General features: G+C 58.7%; 1 protein-coding gene across 3 annotated transcripts in view; it reads right to left on the reverse strand.

Moving 5' to 3' along the window:
- Positions 1-14,119, reverse strand: part of MYT1 (myelin transcription factor 1) — a 37,537-nt gene extending 23,418 nt beyond the window's left edge. For 2 of the 3 annotated variants that reach the window (XM_045795448.2, XM_087853902.1), the window contains exons 1-8: positions 14,065-14,119; positions 13,113-13,143; positions 7,781-7,843; positions 6,870-7,117; positions 4,481-5,374; positions 2,595-2,729; positions 1,989-2,079; positions 881-994 (exon numbers count right to left, since the gene is read on the reverse strand). In XM_045795448.2, coding sequence (XP_045651404.2) covers positions 881-994; positions 1,989-2,079; positions 2,595-2,729; positions 4,481-5,374; positions 6,870-7,117; positions 7,781-7,843; positions 13,113-13,143; positions 14,065-14,119 — 1,631 coding nt within the window. Of the gene's footprint in view, positions 1-880; positions 995-1,988; positions 2,080-2,594; positions 2,730-4,471; positions 5,375-6,869; positions 7,118-7,780; positions 7,844-13,112; positions 13,144-14,064 lie in introns of all 3 variants that reach the window. The other variant, XM_087853901.1, reaches the window with a different exon arrangement.
- Between the last annotated feature and the right edge of the window lie 1,730 nt (positions 14,120-15,849).

The following is a 15,849-nucleotide window of genomic DNA, read 5'->3' on the forward strand; positions in this document are numbered from 1 at the left end:
ACCGCCCGACAACACTAGCCTCCCACATTCTCCTTTGAGTGGCACACATGGAACTCGGGTCTGGAGAACTGGGGACGGGGAAGACTTCTGTGAGTCCTAGTCCCTCAGGGAGACAGGAAGCAGAGTATCCACTGAGCCAGGGCAGCCGGGGAGGAGACACCGGCTGGTCAGGAACGAGACTTCGAGGCCGGGCTGGCTCGGGGCCAGCTCCAGCTCCCCCAGCTGATAACTGCAGCCTCAGGCAAGTTCCTGAGACTCTGGCCTTCATCGTGGCCCCTGCTTCAGAGTCACATGGGTGGCAGGAGTGCCAAGCAGATGCATTTCAAATGGCCTTTCGGGACCCCCTTAATTCTGACATACGCCTACAAACCGGCGTGCCGACGGCTGCCTCAGAACCTCTGGGGCCACAAGCAGGCCATGCTCTAAAGGGCACCAGGTGCGCCCACTCCTCTCCCTCAGTTTAGGGTCTCTCTTTGGGTTGAGGGAGGCGTAGGCAGGACAGCCAGGAAGGAGCCGCTCTGGTGCTTCTGGACGGCCGTGGCCCTCAGCTAGCGTAGTGTGCTGTCTCGAGACAGGACCAGCATCTCCACAAACAGACCCCTGAGCAATCTCAAGCTGTGAGGATCAGGTGCCTTTGGGGAGAGCAAGGCAGGGCGGCCTCACGGGTGTTTGTGCCACAGCCGAGACGCTGGTCAGTGCAGCGTATGTCAGAGTCTGTCCTGCGTGCCCCAGGAACTACCCTCCAGCTCCGCCCCTGGAGGCCCCAGGGCAACTCGGGGCATCAGCACACACACGCACACGGGCACATGCAGTCTGACACTGGGAGACCCTGCAGGATCTGGGGAGGCAGTCCCCTTCAGTCTGTGCCCCTTTAGCTCACCTGAGGATCCGATCTGAATTGGAGCTATTCTTGGAAGGGTCTCCTGTTTGCGGCTGTTGCTTCTCGTGAGATTTGGCTAATTTTTCAGCAGCAGCAATGGGACACCCAGACAAACTGGAGAAAAGGCAAAGAGGACGGCTAAGCACTCTCCTCCAGACCCTGCCTTACCAAGCCGGGAACCCTGCAGGCACCCCCCGGAGCCCAGGGAAGGCTGCTGTGTCTCTCACTCTGTCCCCGAGCCCTCCAGGTAGCAGCTGCACAGTTTCTGTTGGGGGAAACTCTAAGCAATGACACACAGAGATGAAGTGTGTCCTCAACACCTTCACAGCTTTGGGCAAAGGCATCTCCCCTAGGCCGGTCTGGGCAACGGGCCTGCCGCTCACCTCCCTGCCCTCCCCTCACTGCAGACCATAGCGGCCCTTGGGACCTGTCTCTGGCTCACGTTTCATCAGCCAACTCGGGGGCCACACAACCTGGGTGCGGACCCTGGAGGCCCAGCTCCCTCCCAGGAAATGACCCAATCTAAGACATCAGGGGAGCAACATCATCAGTCAGAATTATACTGACCGGCTACGGACGAGGTGACAGTCACAACCCCGCTCAGGAATTTAACCTCTTCTCAGTGAAGTGGCCTCAAAAGCTCTAGCAGCCTTTGCAAGGACACATCCCATCCCAGCCACGCTACCCAAGGCAAGGGAGGGGGATCTGGTCACCTCTGGCTGTGCAAGATGGCAGACAGCCAAACCCTGAGTGCCTCCCGGGAGTCTCGCGTCTACCTGGCCTACGGCACCCACAGTCTAGCCCAGAGCTTGGTCCAGGCCGGTGGAGGCCCGGTATGCCAAGGCTTCCTAAACGTCGCAGGACTCACAGCCTGCACCTGGCTTTTCCCAAGGGCAGGAGGCCTCTCTGAAGGGCACGTGCCCATCGCTCCAGCTGTCCTCTGGTCTCTCAAGACCCCCCACCACACAGGGACCGCACCTCTGAGCGTCCTTCTGATGCCCCACTGAGAGGCCTGCCCTGACCTTGCACCCGTCCCAAGCCGGGGCACACACACGAGGCCCAGCCCACCCCACCACGGCCCTCGCCACACCTGGCTCAAGCTAAGTACCTTCTGTGCGTGTTGCGGTTGCTATTCACATGGCCTTGGCCTGTGCAGCCAGGGGTAGGGCACTTCAACACGTTCTCATGCATAGCCAAGACTGTAAGGGAACCAGAGGGAGGGACACCGTGAGCACCGCCAAGGAAGCTGTAGGAGCCTGCAGCAACTTTGTAGGAGGACAGCAGCTTAGAGCAGCAAGCCAGGATGGCCCGCAAGCCTCAGCCTGGTCAAGCCGTTCTCCCTCCCACTCTGGCCCCCTGCCTCCCTGGGGCAGAAATCAACTTGGCCTCAAACCCTCTGGTTGTTCTGTGATTTGCCTTTGAAATTCACGTTCGCAATCACTGCCTCCAGCCTAGAAGTGAGGACAGGCTCTCTCCTTGTGCCCTTTGGAGCACAGGTGGCTGGCTCTTCCCTTGCAGGCCTCCTGGGGGCCCTGACACGGGTTGCTGTCTCAAGGTAGGTAACTGGGCACATTCCCCATCCCCAGCCTTGTAGGACTCAAGTTTAGGCATCTGGACAGTGCCAATCCAAAGGGACAGGGCCCTGGGTGACCCCTCCTCCATGGGAATGTCATCTAAGCAGCAGAGATGGCCTGAGCCACGCACAGCTACTCACTCTCCGGGGGGATCCTGTCCTTGTGGGGGCAACCCGACAGGCTTCGGTGGTGAGGGTACAACCCTGTGACGTGGCCAGTGCCGTCACAGCCTGGTGTCGGACACTTGATCTCACGCTTCTCAGCTCTTGAGGGATCTAAACACACAAGACGCATCGGTTAGAGAGTAGCCAGAAAGCTGTGTGGCAGGTGGAGAGCGGGGAGGAGGATGGGACAGCCACGGTTCTTCATTCACTCTGTCCAGAGGAGAGCGGCCAGACTGCCCAAGAGCCCAAGAAGGACTGAGGCTGCACAGTTCTGGGGAAACTGGTCCACCTCAGCCATCCTCAAGGAAAACTGTCCCACAGAGCAGGACATGCAGCATTTTAAAGAGAAGGACCCAGGTGGCAGCTGGCGCCCTCTATCCCTGCTTCCATTGACATTGTGTGAGTCTCGCTGGCCTCCTTGTGTGGGCCATGCCTCCAAGAGCCCCCATGCCTAGAGGTCCAGCCTCTGCACAGAGAGGTGAAAGATAGGGCAAGTTCCTTGCCAGGACATGTCCTTTGGATCTGACAAAATGAGGAGGACAAAGAAGTTAACTTGCCAAAAGCTGCGTGACTATTAAATGCAGAAATTTTAACTCGAATCTCAGTTGCTGACCTCATCTAGCCTCTGTGGGCCAGGAGATGTCACTAGTGGGTGTGGCGGCCAGAAGGGAACACCTGTTGGGACACGGATGATCCCCAGAGCACAGCCCACGTCCCAGAGAGATTCCTATCCTAGGTGGAGCCATCCCCTCTGGGAGAATGCAGAAGTCACATAGCCACACTCAGAACTCCCACCCCAGGCAAGGTGGAAACCCCTGGCTCTGCATCTCTGCGTTCAAATGGGCAGGAAGTTGGGGGTTCACCAACCCAGCGGGCAGGGTCGTCACCAACCCTTCCCCAGCGCCTGCTTCCTGAGCTGCTGCTGTCGCCACAAAGACTCTACCCGGGGCTCACGCTGCCTCAGTCCCCCATCTCTCCACTGCCCGGTGCTTCCAGCTCGGCCATCTGCCTCACCCTGAGGCTCTGGCCTCTGGGTCCATGCCCTCAACTCTACCCCCGAAGGCAGGTCCCCAGTGTCCATTCCCACAGGTCTGAGTCACTCAAATACCTGAGCCTGGGGCTGTCCCTCTGCCTGTGTCCCCCAGCCATGCCCTCTTCAACAGTGTCCCACCGATGTCTGCCCTGATCTGTGAGTCCCACACAGGCCGCAACACCTGTCCCTAAATTTGTGTCACCTTTACCTGGGTCTCCCTGCATCTGTGTCCCCTCAAGGCCTTGCCAGTCAGAATCTGAGCTCACAAGCAGCTGTCCCCCACATCTGTGCCACCCTGAAAGGGGGTCCCCTTGACAGCTGTCCTCCAGGCTGAAATAATGTCCTCATCTGTGTACCCTCAGCTGTGTCCTCCATATCTGCCCCAAACCTGTCTCGTGTCAGTATCCCCAGAAAATCTGTGCCCTATGTCCCTACCTACCTACCGCCTGGGGTTCCCCAAAGCTCACTCCAGTGTCTCCATGACCCAGATGTGTCCTCCCAGGGTCGGCCTGTGTCTCTCCATGACCAAGGCAGACCCCCCAGCTCAGTGTCCCTCCCACTCTCCTCTCCCCACCTGGAGCTCTGCTCCTGACCCCAGACCACCCTGTGTGAGCAGCATGAACCCATTTTCTCAGTATCAACAGCCGCTCTGTGGTTATGTGTATGTTTGTCCTTTGTCTGCACCTGTCAGCCCTGCCTCCAGCCTGTAAGTGCCTCTGGCCACGCCTCTCACTCAGCCCGCATCTCTGCGCCCCGTGGGCACAGGGGGCTACCATCCCTGGATGGAGGGAGGAAGGGTGGGTGTGCGGGGCCCGGCCGCCAGCCCTACCTTTGCTGCAATAGTTCTTGCGGGCAGCATCCAGGGGCCTCACTGCCTTCCCGGGCTCGCAGGGGCCCTGCTCGGTGGGAGGGCAGCCTGGCTCGCAGACGGCCTGTACCTGCCCCGCCTTCAAGGCGATAGCCTGCTCCAGGAGGCCCAGGTTCCCGCGTGTCATCATGTCATACATCTCCGACTCGTCCGTGACCGCAGACTTCTGGGAGCGCGAGTCTTCGTCCTTGCCGTCATCAGAGCGCACCTCCACTATAACAGAGTACTCGGGCTTGGGGCTGGGAGACGCCGGATGCCGGAGTTCAGGGGCCTTCTGGGTGGGGGCAAGGGGGGCATCCTCCTGGCAGAGGACATCAGGAGCGGCTACCTCCTCTTCCTCCTCTTCCTCCTCCTCCTCCTCCTCCTCTTCCTCCTCCTCCTCCTCTTCCTCCTCCTCCTCCTCTTCCTCCTCTTCCTCCTCTTCCTCCTCCTCTTCCTCCTCCTCCTCTTCCTCCTCCTCCTCCTCTTCTTCCTCCTCGTTACCCAGGGCGACTTTCATCTTGCTGGACTCCTCGCTGGCCACACCCTCCACGGACTGGGGACAGAGCTCCTGGGAGTGCTCCTTGGTGCCTCCCACGACTTCCTCGGTACCGTCTGGCCGGAGGAACACGTCCTTCTCCCCCTCGTCACTGGTGGCCCCTTCCTCAGCCTCCTCCTGAACCAGGTGCACGACACCAGGGCCCGGCTTGGCCACCTGGCCCAGGTCCTCCCCAACTAGGGTCTCTACAGCGATTTGGCCCAGGTTTAGGAGAGAAGTGGCAATGATTTCCTGGTAGCTGCTGTAGTTGCCCTTGGCGGGGCCTGCGGAGCTGCCGATGGGCTTGGATCCGAAGTGGGACTTGACGGGGCTCCTTCCTGCACAGAATCAGAAACGTGCGGGATGAGCACAGGAACACCCTGCCCCACACGGCCTGGCGAACACGAAACCCCCAGTAAGGGGAGTGTGGTCGTTGTGCCAGCCCCTCCACCTGGACCTTGGAGAACTTATTTTAGGAGGAGAAGCTGAGAAACACTCTGATACTTGTGATTAATGGTCCTCCCCTTCACAGCTACTTTCTCAAATCAGGTAAACCTGAATTTCACAAAATGGAAATTAAAGAATACAACAGATTTTAAAAATCGCTTCACAAACACAAAGCAGAAACCGAACAGAGGTTTCTAAAAGACACAAATTTAGGGGCACCTGGGTGGCACAGCGGTTGAGCGTCTGCCTTCAGCTCAGGGCGTGATCCTGGCGTTGCGGGATCGAGCCCCACGTCAGGCTCCTCCACTGTGAGCCTGCTTCTTTCTCTCCCACTCCCCCTACTTGTGTTCCCTCTCTCGCTGACTGTCTCTATGTCTGTCGAATAAATAAATAAAATCTTTAAAAAATAAAATAAAATAAAATAAAATAAAAGACACAAACTTAGACCCCTCAGCTGCCGTGACTGGGCTGTGGTGTTTGCTCAGCACACACAGGCCCTGTGGGACGGTCGACAGGGGTATCCAGGGTGCAGGAGCTGGCCCTGACATCCCCCATTCCAGGAGGGAGCCCGCCAGGGCTGGTGCCCAAACCCCAAACTCTGTCCTCTGTAAGAAAAGCAGGCAAGCTAGTCCTTTCTCCCTAGAGCCCATGGGGCCGCACGCCACTTCAAGCACAACAAGAGACCCCCCAGGAGGGAGGCAAGTGTGAGGACTCTCCCTAAGGATAGGCTCCAAACTAAAATAAAAATCCATCTCAGACCCTGCAAGGTCAGAAGACACAAGCACCTTGGGAGGTCCTGGGGGGTTGGGACCCCAGGTCTCAGTCCCACCCCCAGGACTCTGAAGTCTGCCAGACTGGGGGGCAAATGGACACTTCCCTCCAGAACCTGGGGTCACCTTCACACCAGCATTTGCCAAAGTCTGGCTGCCCCCCCAGGGAAGAAAGTGCAGCAGGGAATCCCTTGGGTTCCACATCCCGCCCCAGTCTCACCTGATGCCAAGTAGACCCCCTCACCCCCACCCCCAGCTGCTATTCCCTGGGGCCAAGTGGGGGGAGGGTCTGTCTGAGACCCCCCCCACCACGCACCGACACACAGCCCATGTCCATCTGTCCATCCATCTCCCCCATGCGCACAGACACACACCCGCACTCACACACACAGTGCTCACAGAGACGTGCCCACAGGCCCCTCAAACGCCCTGTACCAGCCCCTCTCCAGGAAGCCCCAACAAATGTCAGGACAAGACCTCGCTTGTTCTCAGGAATGGCTTCCTTGGCGGCCCTTTCACTGATGCGGAGTGGGGCCCCCTCCCCACTCACAGGCTGCGATTCTCCGGGGCCACACTAAGCGCCCTTTATTTCGGGGGAAAAAGAGCCACAAAGCACCTTCAGCTGGCTCAGGACGATGAATCCCCTCCTGTCCTGACATTTCAGCCTCGTCCTCCTCCAGAGTTCCTTCCGATTCATCTGAAACAGAGGCGTCCTTCACCTCGGCGTCCTCGCTGCCGTCGGTGTCCACGCTGTAGCCCTCGTCCAGAGCCAGCTTCAGGGGGTGGGACTTCCGCGTGGACGCCAGGTGCTCGGCCTGGGCCCCCTCCAGCTTCCTCTTCTTGGCCAGAGGGCAGCTCTGCAGACTGGGAGGAAGGGGACCAGGGCCACGCCGTCAACACTCCCTGGGGTCCCCCACCCACTCTTCACCCTCACACCCTCCTGTTGTGAAAGCTCTTCCACATCTCATCACTCTCCCTCCGTCAGAAGCCCCACATTCACGACAGGCAGATTGACGTGCTTACAATTTTACATCAATTGTCCACATCAAAAACTCGTGATGTGCTTTAAATTGCACTTCGTTCTTCTCTAAGACCTAACTTCAGTGGCCCTGTCCACACCACTCCCCCTGTGGCAAAGAGGAGGGCACTGGCCCTCTGTCAGACCCAGCCCACCTCCTCCCATCAAGCAGGTCATCAGGACGCCCTACACCCTTCCTTCTCCACCTCCAGACCCTGCACACCCTCACCCGCCCGCAGTCGAGCTGAACTGCCCCCACCCCAGGATGACACCGGGGGCAGCTCAATGGGGTCACCCCGAGGCATGGCAGGTCTGCTCTGAGCTCTCCCCCGTGGACTCATCCAGCCTCACAGCCCCCAAGAGAGAGACCGCGGCATGACACGCCCTGGCCCTGTTGGCCCCAGCAGCCGCAGGCAGAGATGGAAGGTTCTAAGTCTACAGCAGGGCCCAGAAAGGGAGAGGGGCTCCAACACCCCGCAGCCCAACCTCTCTCCCAGGAACCTCCTTACCTGCGGTGCCTGGAGTACTTGCCCCGGATGTGCCCTGAGCCGGTGCATCCTGGGGTGGGGCAGCTGGGGGGAGACAAGCAGGGGTGGTCACTTGGGGGAAGGACCCGCCCAACCCAGACCCTCACTCTGGGCAGTGGGAGATTGTCTCCAAAGAGTGCATCTCAGAATGGCTGCTTGCAGTTGGCTGAAAATTAATGAAATAACTCACCCCATTTAAATAAACGAATGGCTCATTACAATTTTATGTGTGTTTAATTAAAGATCTGTATGTATGAGATCAAGACTTCCAATATCAGTGTCTCCTAGACAGCTTCTTTTTCTGTGGATAAGTCTTTCCCACTGCCAGCAAACTGCCACCAGGCTTCCAAGCAGCTGGGAAACAGGACACTCTGTGGAGCCCCAGAGCCAGCACCTGAGGCTGGCCCCAGGACAAAGCAGGCCATCGCTGGTGCTCTGGGGCCGCAGCCCCCACAGGCACACGCCTGGCCTGGCGGACTGAGCAGCTGCCTCCAGGCGGGACCCGCTCAATGTAAACACGCAGGCCTGGCCCCAACGACAACCCACCTAGAACAGGCAGCCTGGTGCAGGGAGGTGAGGCCAGGAGGGCTGATGACCCAGGGGCTACCCATAGATGTGGGGAAGGGAGCTGCTGGGCCTCATGCACCCTGTGTGCCAGCTAGTGCATGGGGATGAAGGCAAGGCCCCCAGGAGTTCCTCACCCTCCACTATCATCTGTCTCCTCACTGAACCAAACCACAGAAAGCTCTGGAAGCTTCTGATCATGGGCACAGGGCAGGCCACCCAACCCACTTCTCCTGGAGTCAGCTCCATGCAAGGCCAGGGCCCTGTAGGCTGCGAGGCATGACCACAGACCACAGACATCAAGAAGCAGGCATCACCCCCTCTTCCGGAGTGGCAAGCTAATGCCCAGAGAAATGGCAGAACGCCTGGGTGGTCGCCCAGAGGAGGCTGTGCCCAAGCCCCTCCTGGGAGTGGCCGTCCCAAGGTGCCCAAGATGGGAAGACCTTGTTTTTCCAGATTCTGTAAGGGAAGAACAGGGTGGACCCCAGAAGGCACATGGCCCTAGACCTCTGTCTAGACATGCCTGGTGGTCTCTAATTTGATTGATCAGGGGCCTGACTGCAATGCACTGTGGGGCTCATCTGACCATGCAGGTCACAATGAGAGATGGGTCAGGGAGAAACAGAACCGTCGATGGAGGCAGAGCCCCACCCACCCTGAGCTCAGCAGCAGCTTTCGGGGGGAGCGGCGGTCTCCCTGCAGCCCTACAGGCTGGGGCCACCATGGCTGAACTCAGGGCTGGTTTTCAAGAGTTCACAAGGAAGAAAGGAAAGGAGGAAGGGAAGAGAGAAAAGAAAGGGAGGGAAGGAGGGGGGAGAGAGGACAGGGGAGAGGGAGGGAAGACATGCCACATTTTATTGTGGATTTCCCTTCCAGACAGACAGGACTTACTCCTGCACCCGGCCTGTCTATTCTAAAATCTATGCCCCATACTTGCTTTCTCTCTCTCAAGAGCTAGCTTTGAGACTTTTCACAAAAGGTCCTTGTTACTGGGGATTTGAAGCTGAGGTCCCAATTAGCCGATTAATCACTGAGTTAATCAGGCAATTACGGGACAGCTGCTGTGAAGTCCTGTAGGCCACTGGCCCTGCCCCCAGACACGTCACCAGCTCCGAGCCACACCTCCAGCTCCCAGTTCACAAGAGTCCTGGCCTCTAGTCCAGGGGGCAGCAGCCCAGGCTGCGAACCCACATGTCTGGAGCAGGTGAGGACCACTGCGAGAGAAGAAGCGGGAGCCCTTGCACTCCTCCCCATGCAGCGGCGACCGGAGACCTGGCCGAAGCCCAGCAGCTGCTTGCAAGCAGCCTGTGCCACACGGTTCGCACCGTTTCCCCTACAAGCACCCCCAGGGTGGCATCACTGGTGCCATCACGGTGCTCAGGGCCAGAGTGAAGAAGCAGCACCAGCTCCAGGCCTCGGGAGCCTCTTCCCAGCCTGAGGAATGAGGCAGATGCAGCCCAACCTTCTCCTTGAACTCCCCGGTGCGGTTCCCTGAGTGTGGCAGAGACAGGAAGATAGGCAGGGAGGCTTACAGAGGGCTGCTCACAGTCAGCACTGAGCAGGGTCCTGGTGACCATAAACAGTAGGTGTCAAGGAAAGTCAAGGCCAAGGCCACGAAGAACCAAGTCCCACCCGGAGCCCAGCACTCAGCTACCAGCCCTCAAAGGGACTGGCTTCCTTCCAGCCCCCGGAAGCAGGAGGAAGAGCCCGCCCCCTAGGCAGGAGCTGGCCACTGACTCAGAGGAGGCCCTCAGGTGAGGTCACGTGGGCTGGGAGGGAACCCGGATGCAGGTGTGACAGATAGACAACTCTCCTCGGACTTGGAAGCAGCCCTGAGGATGCTCCGGAAGGGGTCCGGCGGCTTGCGTCTGTGAAGGGGCAGGTGCCTCACCTTTCCACTGGCCAACACCTCCAACAGAGCCACCCCAAGGTTGTGTGGCAGCGGATGGGTCCAGACTAAGATACGAATGGAAGTGTCTACCGGTTCTTCACTGATGCAAGGGAGAACCCGTCAAGTCCGTTTGCTTTCTCGTGGGCACTCAGTGTTCAGTCCAGGGCCCAGAGAAGCAACGTGGGCTCCAGGGGTGGGGGAAGGCACTCAGAGCCCTGACTCAGCTCAGCTCCTAAGAACCGCCGTGCCACCACCCTGAGAGCAAGCAGCTTCCTGGGAGCCTGCTCTTCCTGGGAAGAGACACACTGGGGCAGGGGAAAGTGGTCGAGTTCTGGGACAGGGAGGCACCCATCCCTCATCTGTGGAGAAGTCTCACAGTAGAGCTTCACCCTAACTCAGCTCTTGCTTCCAGTGACCCTGCATGAGTTTATCTAACATCATGCCGTCCTGCTCCAGGTCGTGATCTCCCTGCACTGGCGCCCACTGTAAGCCTCACCAGGTCGGGGCAGAGCGCTGGTGAGCTGGGGAAGACGTCCGGGCCGGCACTGTCTGCCCATTCGCACGGCATGAAGGTGCCCGTGGGGCTGACGTGCACAGTTAAGGAGCGAGAGCCGTGAGGGTGCCACAGATCACAGCTCCGGGCGTAGCTCACGGCCAGCGAGCGGTGGGGACGCAGCGTGACCGGCACCTTCCAGGAAGAGCGTGTGCGACGCTTAGGCACGCCCACTCCACTCGACGGCAAGCAGCCATTCCCTGAAACTTGAGGAACCGTCAGAGACGCTGCTGCTAAAACTTAGACGTCAATGCGCTCGTCCCCAGTTTCTCCACTAAAAACTGTTACCAGTCTCACTATCACTGCGGAAGTAGGTTGGAACCACACGGTTAATGAAGGTGCTCACAGACCCCTCTCGTGGCCGAGTCCCCTCTGAGACTATTTCAAAACATTCTACCTTCAGAGTCATTTTTGCTTCTGCTGTTTCAGAATTATGCGAGAAAGCTCTTTGGATCTGCCTTTGCAAGTTCCTCCATAACTTTATCTGTTGCCAAAATTAATTGCTGTTTCCCAAACCCAGAGCTTCCTCGAGTCCTCTGCCTCCTTCCCTTCACTGTCCTGAAGATGTCCTCTGGGGAGCATCACATGCCCAAGGGAAGTGGAGCCTCCTCCTGGAAACCTTCTCTCCCTCGGGTGCCCCTGGCCCCTTTGAGCTCCACTGGCCTGGTCTGGCGGCCTTTCCACCCTAACCTCTCACCCTGTGACCTGGGCTGGGGCTTTGAGTGGTGCAGCGTGGGATCCAACTCTTCTGGTCAAACGCTAACCTTCTGAGACTCGGTTTCCCCACTTCACGAACGGGGTGATAATAGCACCAGGCAGCGCCTCCTGAGAGCAAAACGAGGCTGTGCGGCCATCGCAGAGCCCGTCACAAGCCAGGGCCTCCAACCTCCCTCCAGCCCCTTCCCTTGCAGCCTCAAAGGTCTGAGGGACGCTGGGACACTCCGGGGTCCTCTTGTTGTCCTGATTGGCAAAAGCCAGCCATCAATAACTCTGATGAAGAACGAGGTGGCCCCGGCCCCAGACTTGTTCAATTTGGTGCAAATCTTTCCCCCTAAGAATTAGGAAGCGCCGAAGCTCTGGACACGTGCAGTGACGTGGAAAGGGCTGCTCCAGGCTGGGGGCAGAGGGGGCAGGGAAGGAACGGCGCAGGCCCTAAGATACTGGAATGTTCTGCACATCCCCAGCCGGGAGTCCAGAAGCTCACAGAAGCCCCATCGAGGTGTGGTGGTCGCCTTTGGCCCTCCACATGGGCAGAGCGCCTCACCAAGGCAGCCCTCGCCAGCCATCTCTGGGGGCCTGGGGGCTGAGGGCTCTGTGGTGTGCTCTATGGGAAAGAGGGTGGGCCTGGAGCCCTTCCATCCGCCAAGGACAAACCTCTGCAGGTAGCCTCGGCTGCAGTCCAAGCCTAGCTTCGTCTCGTGGGGAATTTGTGACCATTAAAGGGGGCCTCTGATGCCTACCTGACACGCTGGGACCCTCCACGAGCACCACTTCCCTCTCATCTTTCCTGTTAGAGCCAGAATACACTGGCAGTACCCCTCCTCAGAAAACAGGGGGCTCTGGGGCTGGTTTTCCTTGTCTGTTACTGGACATCATCAGCACCGTCTAAGCAATACTGCACCAAGAACCCAGGCCCACAGAGTCTGAGGTTCAAAGGTTGTGTGGGTGGTTCTGGGACAGCCCTGACACACAGGCCTGGGTGGGCTTTCTGTCTGGCCATCCCCCTGCTCCAATCCCTGGGGCCAATGCCAGAACAGAAGCCAGCAGGTGAGGGCAAGTCAACCTGGCCCCTCCTGCTTGGACCCAGCAAACCCTTGCAGTGGGCTGTCCTCCCTTTCTCCTCAATGTGCTCATCCCTGGTGAGCCATGACCTAGAATATGGAAAGTCACAGAGCTCAGCCATTGCAAGATCACCAACACACCAACCACTGTCTGCATCTGGAGCCCGTGGATGACTTGGGACCTGGACAGCCCATTCCCTCATCTCTGGCCAAACGGGGCCTCCGGCCACCAGACACAGAAGCCTTTGTGAGAGCCCCCTAATACAGCACCTTGTTGCTGGCTGGGGACCATGGTGACAGTCAGGTCCTGCACATCTGTGCCCCTGTCTCAAGGCTGGCTGCATGGTGGGGCCGGGACAGAGGTGGGAGAGGTCAGAGTCAAGGTAAAGACAGTGGGACTCACAGCAAGGAGGAAAGGGGTTCAGGAGTGCGGTTGGGCAATCCGAAGTGCCCCATGCGGGACATTGGGGTGTTCAGGGTCACAGGCATGCGCAATGCTGGGTGCTAGCAGAAAGCCTTTCTTACCTGAGGTCAGCACCTGTAGGCTCTGGGGGCACTGGGTGAGAGAAAGAGAGAAATGGAAACACATGTGGGAGTCCGAACAGAAAAGGCACATTGCCCTCATGGCACAAATGGAAAAAAAGTGGAGGCAATCCCAGTGAGAACTGAACCCCTCCTTTCCTGACCTCCTGGAATGTCCTGCAGGGCCCAGCGGAGTGAGCTGCCACCTCTCCCCTGATGCTTGCACCAGACTCTCCCCCAGAGAGGCTGGTGGTTTTCAGAGTGGGTCAGGCGCCCCCACCTAACACCAGCTCTCTGGGCCTTCAGAGCCAGGACAGTATCTCTTTCTCTAATTGTAGCTGGAAGTCAGCTTCTGACAGGAAACTTGACCCAGCAGATAAAGCTGGACAGAGAGAACAGATGGGCCAAGCGGCTGGTCCCTAGCAATGGGGCCACTGGGGGCAAAAATGCTCGGGGTCCAACTGGGCAGCTCACCTGAGAAGCTCAGAGCTCTGGCCACCCACACATGGGACATGCGACCCTGGCCCAGCATGTGCTTACGGTGTCAGGGAGGTGAGCCGGCCAACGGGCCCTGCCCACTGCCCGCTGCCGGTTCAATCTGACAAGCTCCCAATGCCCTCCAGCACCAAGACTGACATCCTGGGAGGGCAGGAGGCTGGGACAGAAGCCTGGCAGCATTTCAACTCTAAACAGAAAGGTGTCCTGGCTGAGCTTTGCCTTCCCTACTCTGTGCAGCCGTCTGCCTCCTCACCTCCACCCCAGGCAGATTTGTCTGGACCCCACAGCACACTCTCAGGCGCCACACACCATGGACCCCAAGGGCCCAGCATAAGGGGAGGAGCGTCCCAGAGCCTGGTCATCACTGTGAGTTTCTGCTTTCCTGAGCAACGTGACATTTGCTGCTTTCGGACCTGGGACTCACAGCCAGACCCGGCTGAGAGGGGGCGGCACTCACCTCGGAGGGCCTTGGAGCGCGTGCGAGCCCGCTTATCCTCATTTTCTAAGCTCATCTGCAAGCAAAAACAACTGTGATGTTAACGGAGGCCAAGCACAGAACCACCCCCGGAGGGCTGCGCGGGGCCTCCAGCCGTGGTCTCTCTCCAGCTGTGCTGGGCACGGTGAATCTGTGACACAGAAGGGGGTGGGCTCGCAGGAGGGGAAGACCTGAAACCCGGGGCAACAGGCTGGGGGAGGTGCTTCAGTGGGGAAACCACGCTCCGGCCCTGCTCTCAGCCCTCCCGCTGCCCCCAGGTTCCCACCCCCTAAGGAACCTCAAGCAGGAGCCCCACCCCACCTGCCGGACCCTCATGGATGGTAGGGGTCCCGGCCCACGGTCTCCTGGCAAGGCTGAGGGGCACCACCCACTGATCACGTGGGGTGCGAACTGCTCAGGCTTTATGGCCAGCCACCCCCTGGGCCCCAGAGCCCAGCTTCCCATCGCAGTGAGTGCCCCACCACGCTGGAATCATCCTTTAGAAACAGACGGATGGGACCAGAACGGGCCTCCACAAAGGTTCCAGAAAATGAATGACTTCGATTTCTACCATGTACAACCCTGGAGAGAGCCCAGGGACAGGCGGCCTGAGCCGACCAGACCGTCCCTAACACAAGACGGGATGTGCTTACTGAGTGTGTGTTCCCAGAGGTGGGGCACTACGACCCCGTGGGAACGGAGAGCAAGTCAGGCATAGTGCTTTCAGTGTCCTAACAGCCACATTACACATGTAACAGGACACACGACATGGATTTTAATACTAACCTTCACCTAGCCCAATCTACCCAAAACATTATCATTTCAACAGTAATCAGCAGAAAACACTGTGAGTGGGATGCTGTTTTGTACAAACTTACAGAGACCTTGCATGTCTCCTGGACTCACAGCACATCTGAGTGTGGCTGGCCACATGCCACGGGCCCATGGCCACTGTGCTGGACAGCATGGCCCTAGACTTGGGAAGCAGTCTCAAGTGGGAGCCAGCTTCAGGCAAGAATGCAGGCCCAGGGGCCATCTGGACAGGACCCACGGGCCACCCTCCCAGGGACATTGCTTCTCCCAGGACAGGGTGAGTGGGGCCCCCTGAGGGGGACAGGGCACCCCACACAGTGCAGACCCCTCACATCCTCTGGCCACCCAACCTGAGCCCATCGCTGTACCCCCACATTCCCTGCCCCTGACCAACTTCCATGGACCAACACTGTCCACAAAGTCCTGTGAGGGAGTCAAGGAAGAGCCCTCAGGAGGGTGAAGCCTGGGGACAATGGTGACAGAGAAGCCCGAGGAGGGGATGCCCCTTGGAGCTACAGGTCATCACATAGAATCTTGGGCCTATGTCACCCATAACAAATCTGGGCAGATAGGCCATGAAGAGGTAGGAGGTAGGTGGGACCCCTGAAGCGCTCCTTGTCTCTGAGGCCAGGTGGGGAGGGGCCTCTGTCAGGGTGTGTCCCATGAGTCCCATGAGCCCACAAGGCTCACCACCGGTCCCTGTGGTCAGGAAGGGGAGGGAGCAACTCCACCTGTCCCAGGCCATAACCAAGGCTGTCAAAGACAAGGCCAGATGGCAGGAGAACGGAAGGAAGGGTGACAGAAGTGGGCTTTAGAGCCTGGAGACCTGCAAGAAAGCCTGAGCTCTGAGGTGCAGAAGACCCTCCAAGGAGGGGAAGGGAATCCCCCCAGTTAGGAAGACGGAACTTGCAAAGTGAACCTCCCCACAGGCGGCACCAACATACAACAATTTAT

The sequence above is a fragment of the Ursus americanus genome, chromosome 22 (genome assembly GCF_024610735.1).
Source record: "Ursus americanus isolate L20-20 chromosome 22, mUrsAme1.1.p, whole genome shotgun sequence".
NCBI classification, from domain to species: Eukaryota; Metazoa; Chordata; class Mammalia; order Carnivora; family Ursidae; genus Ursus; species Ursus americanus.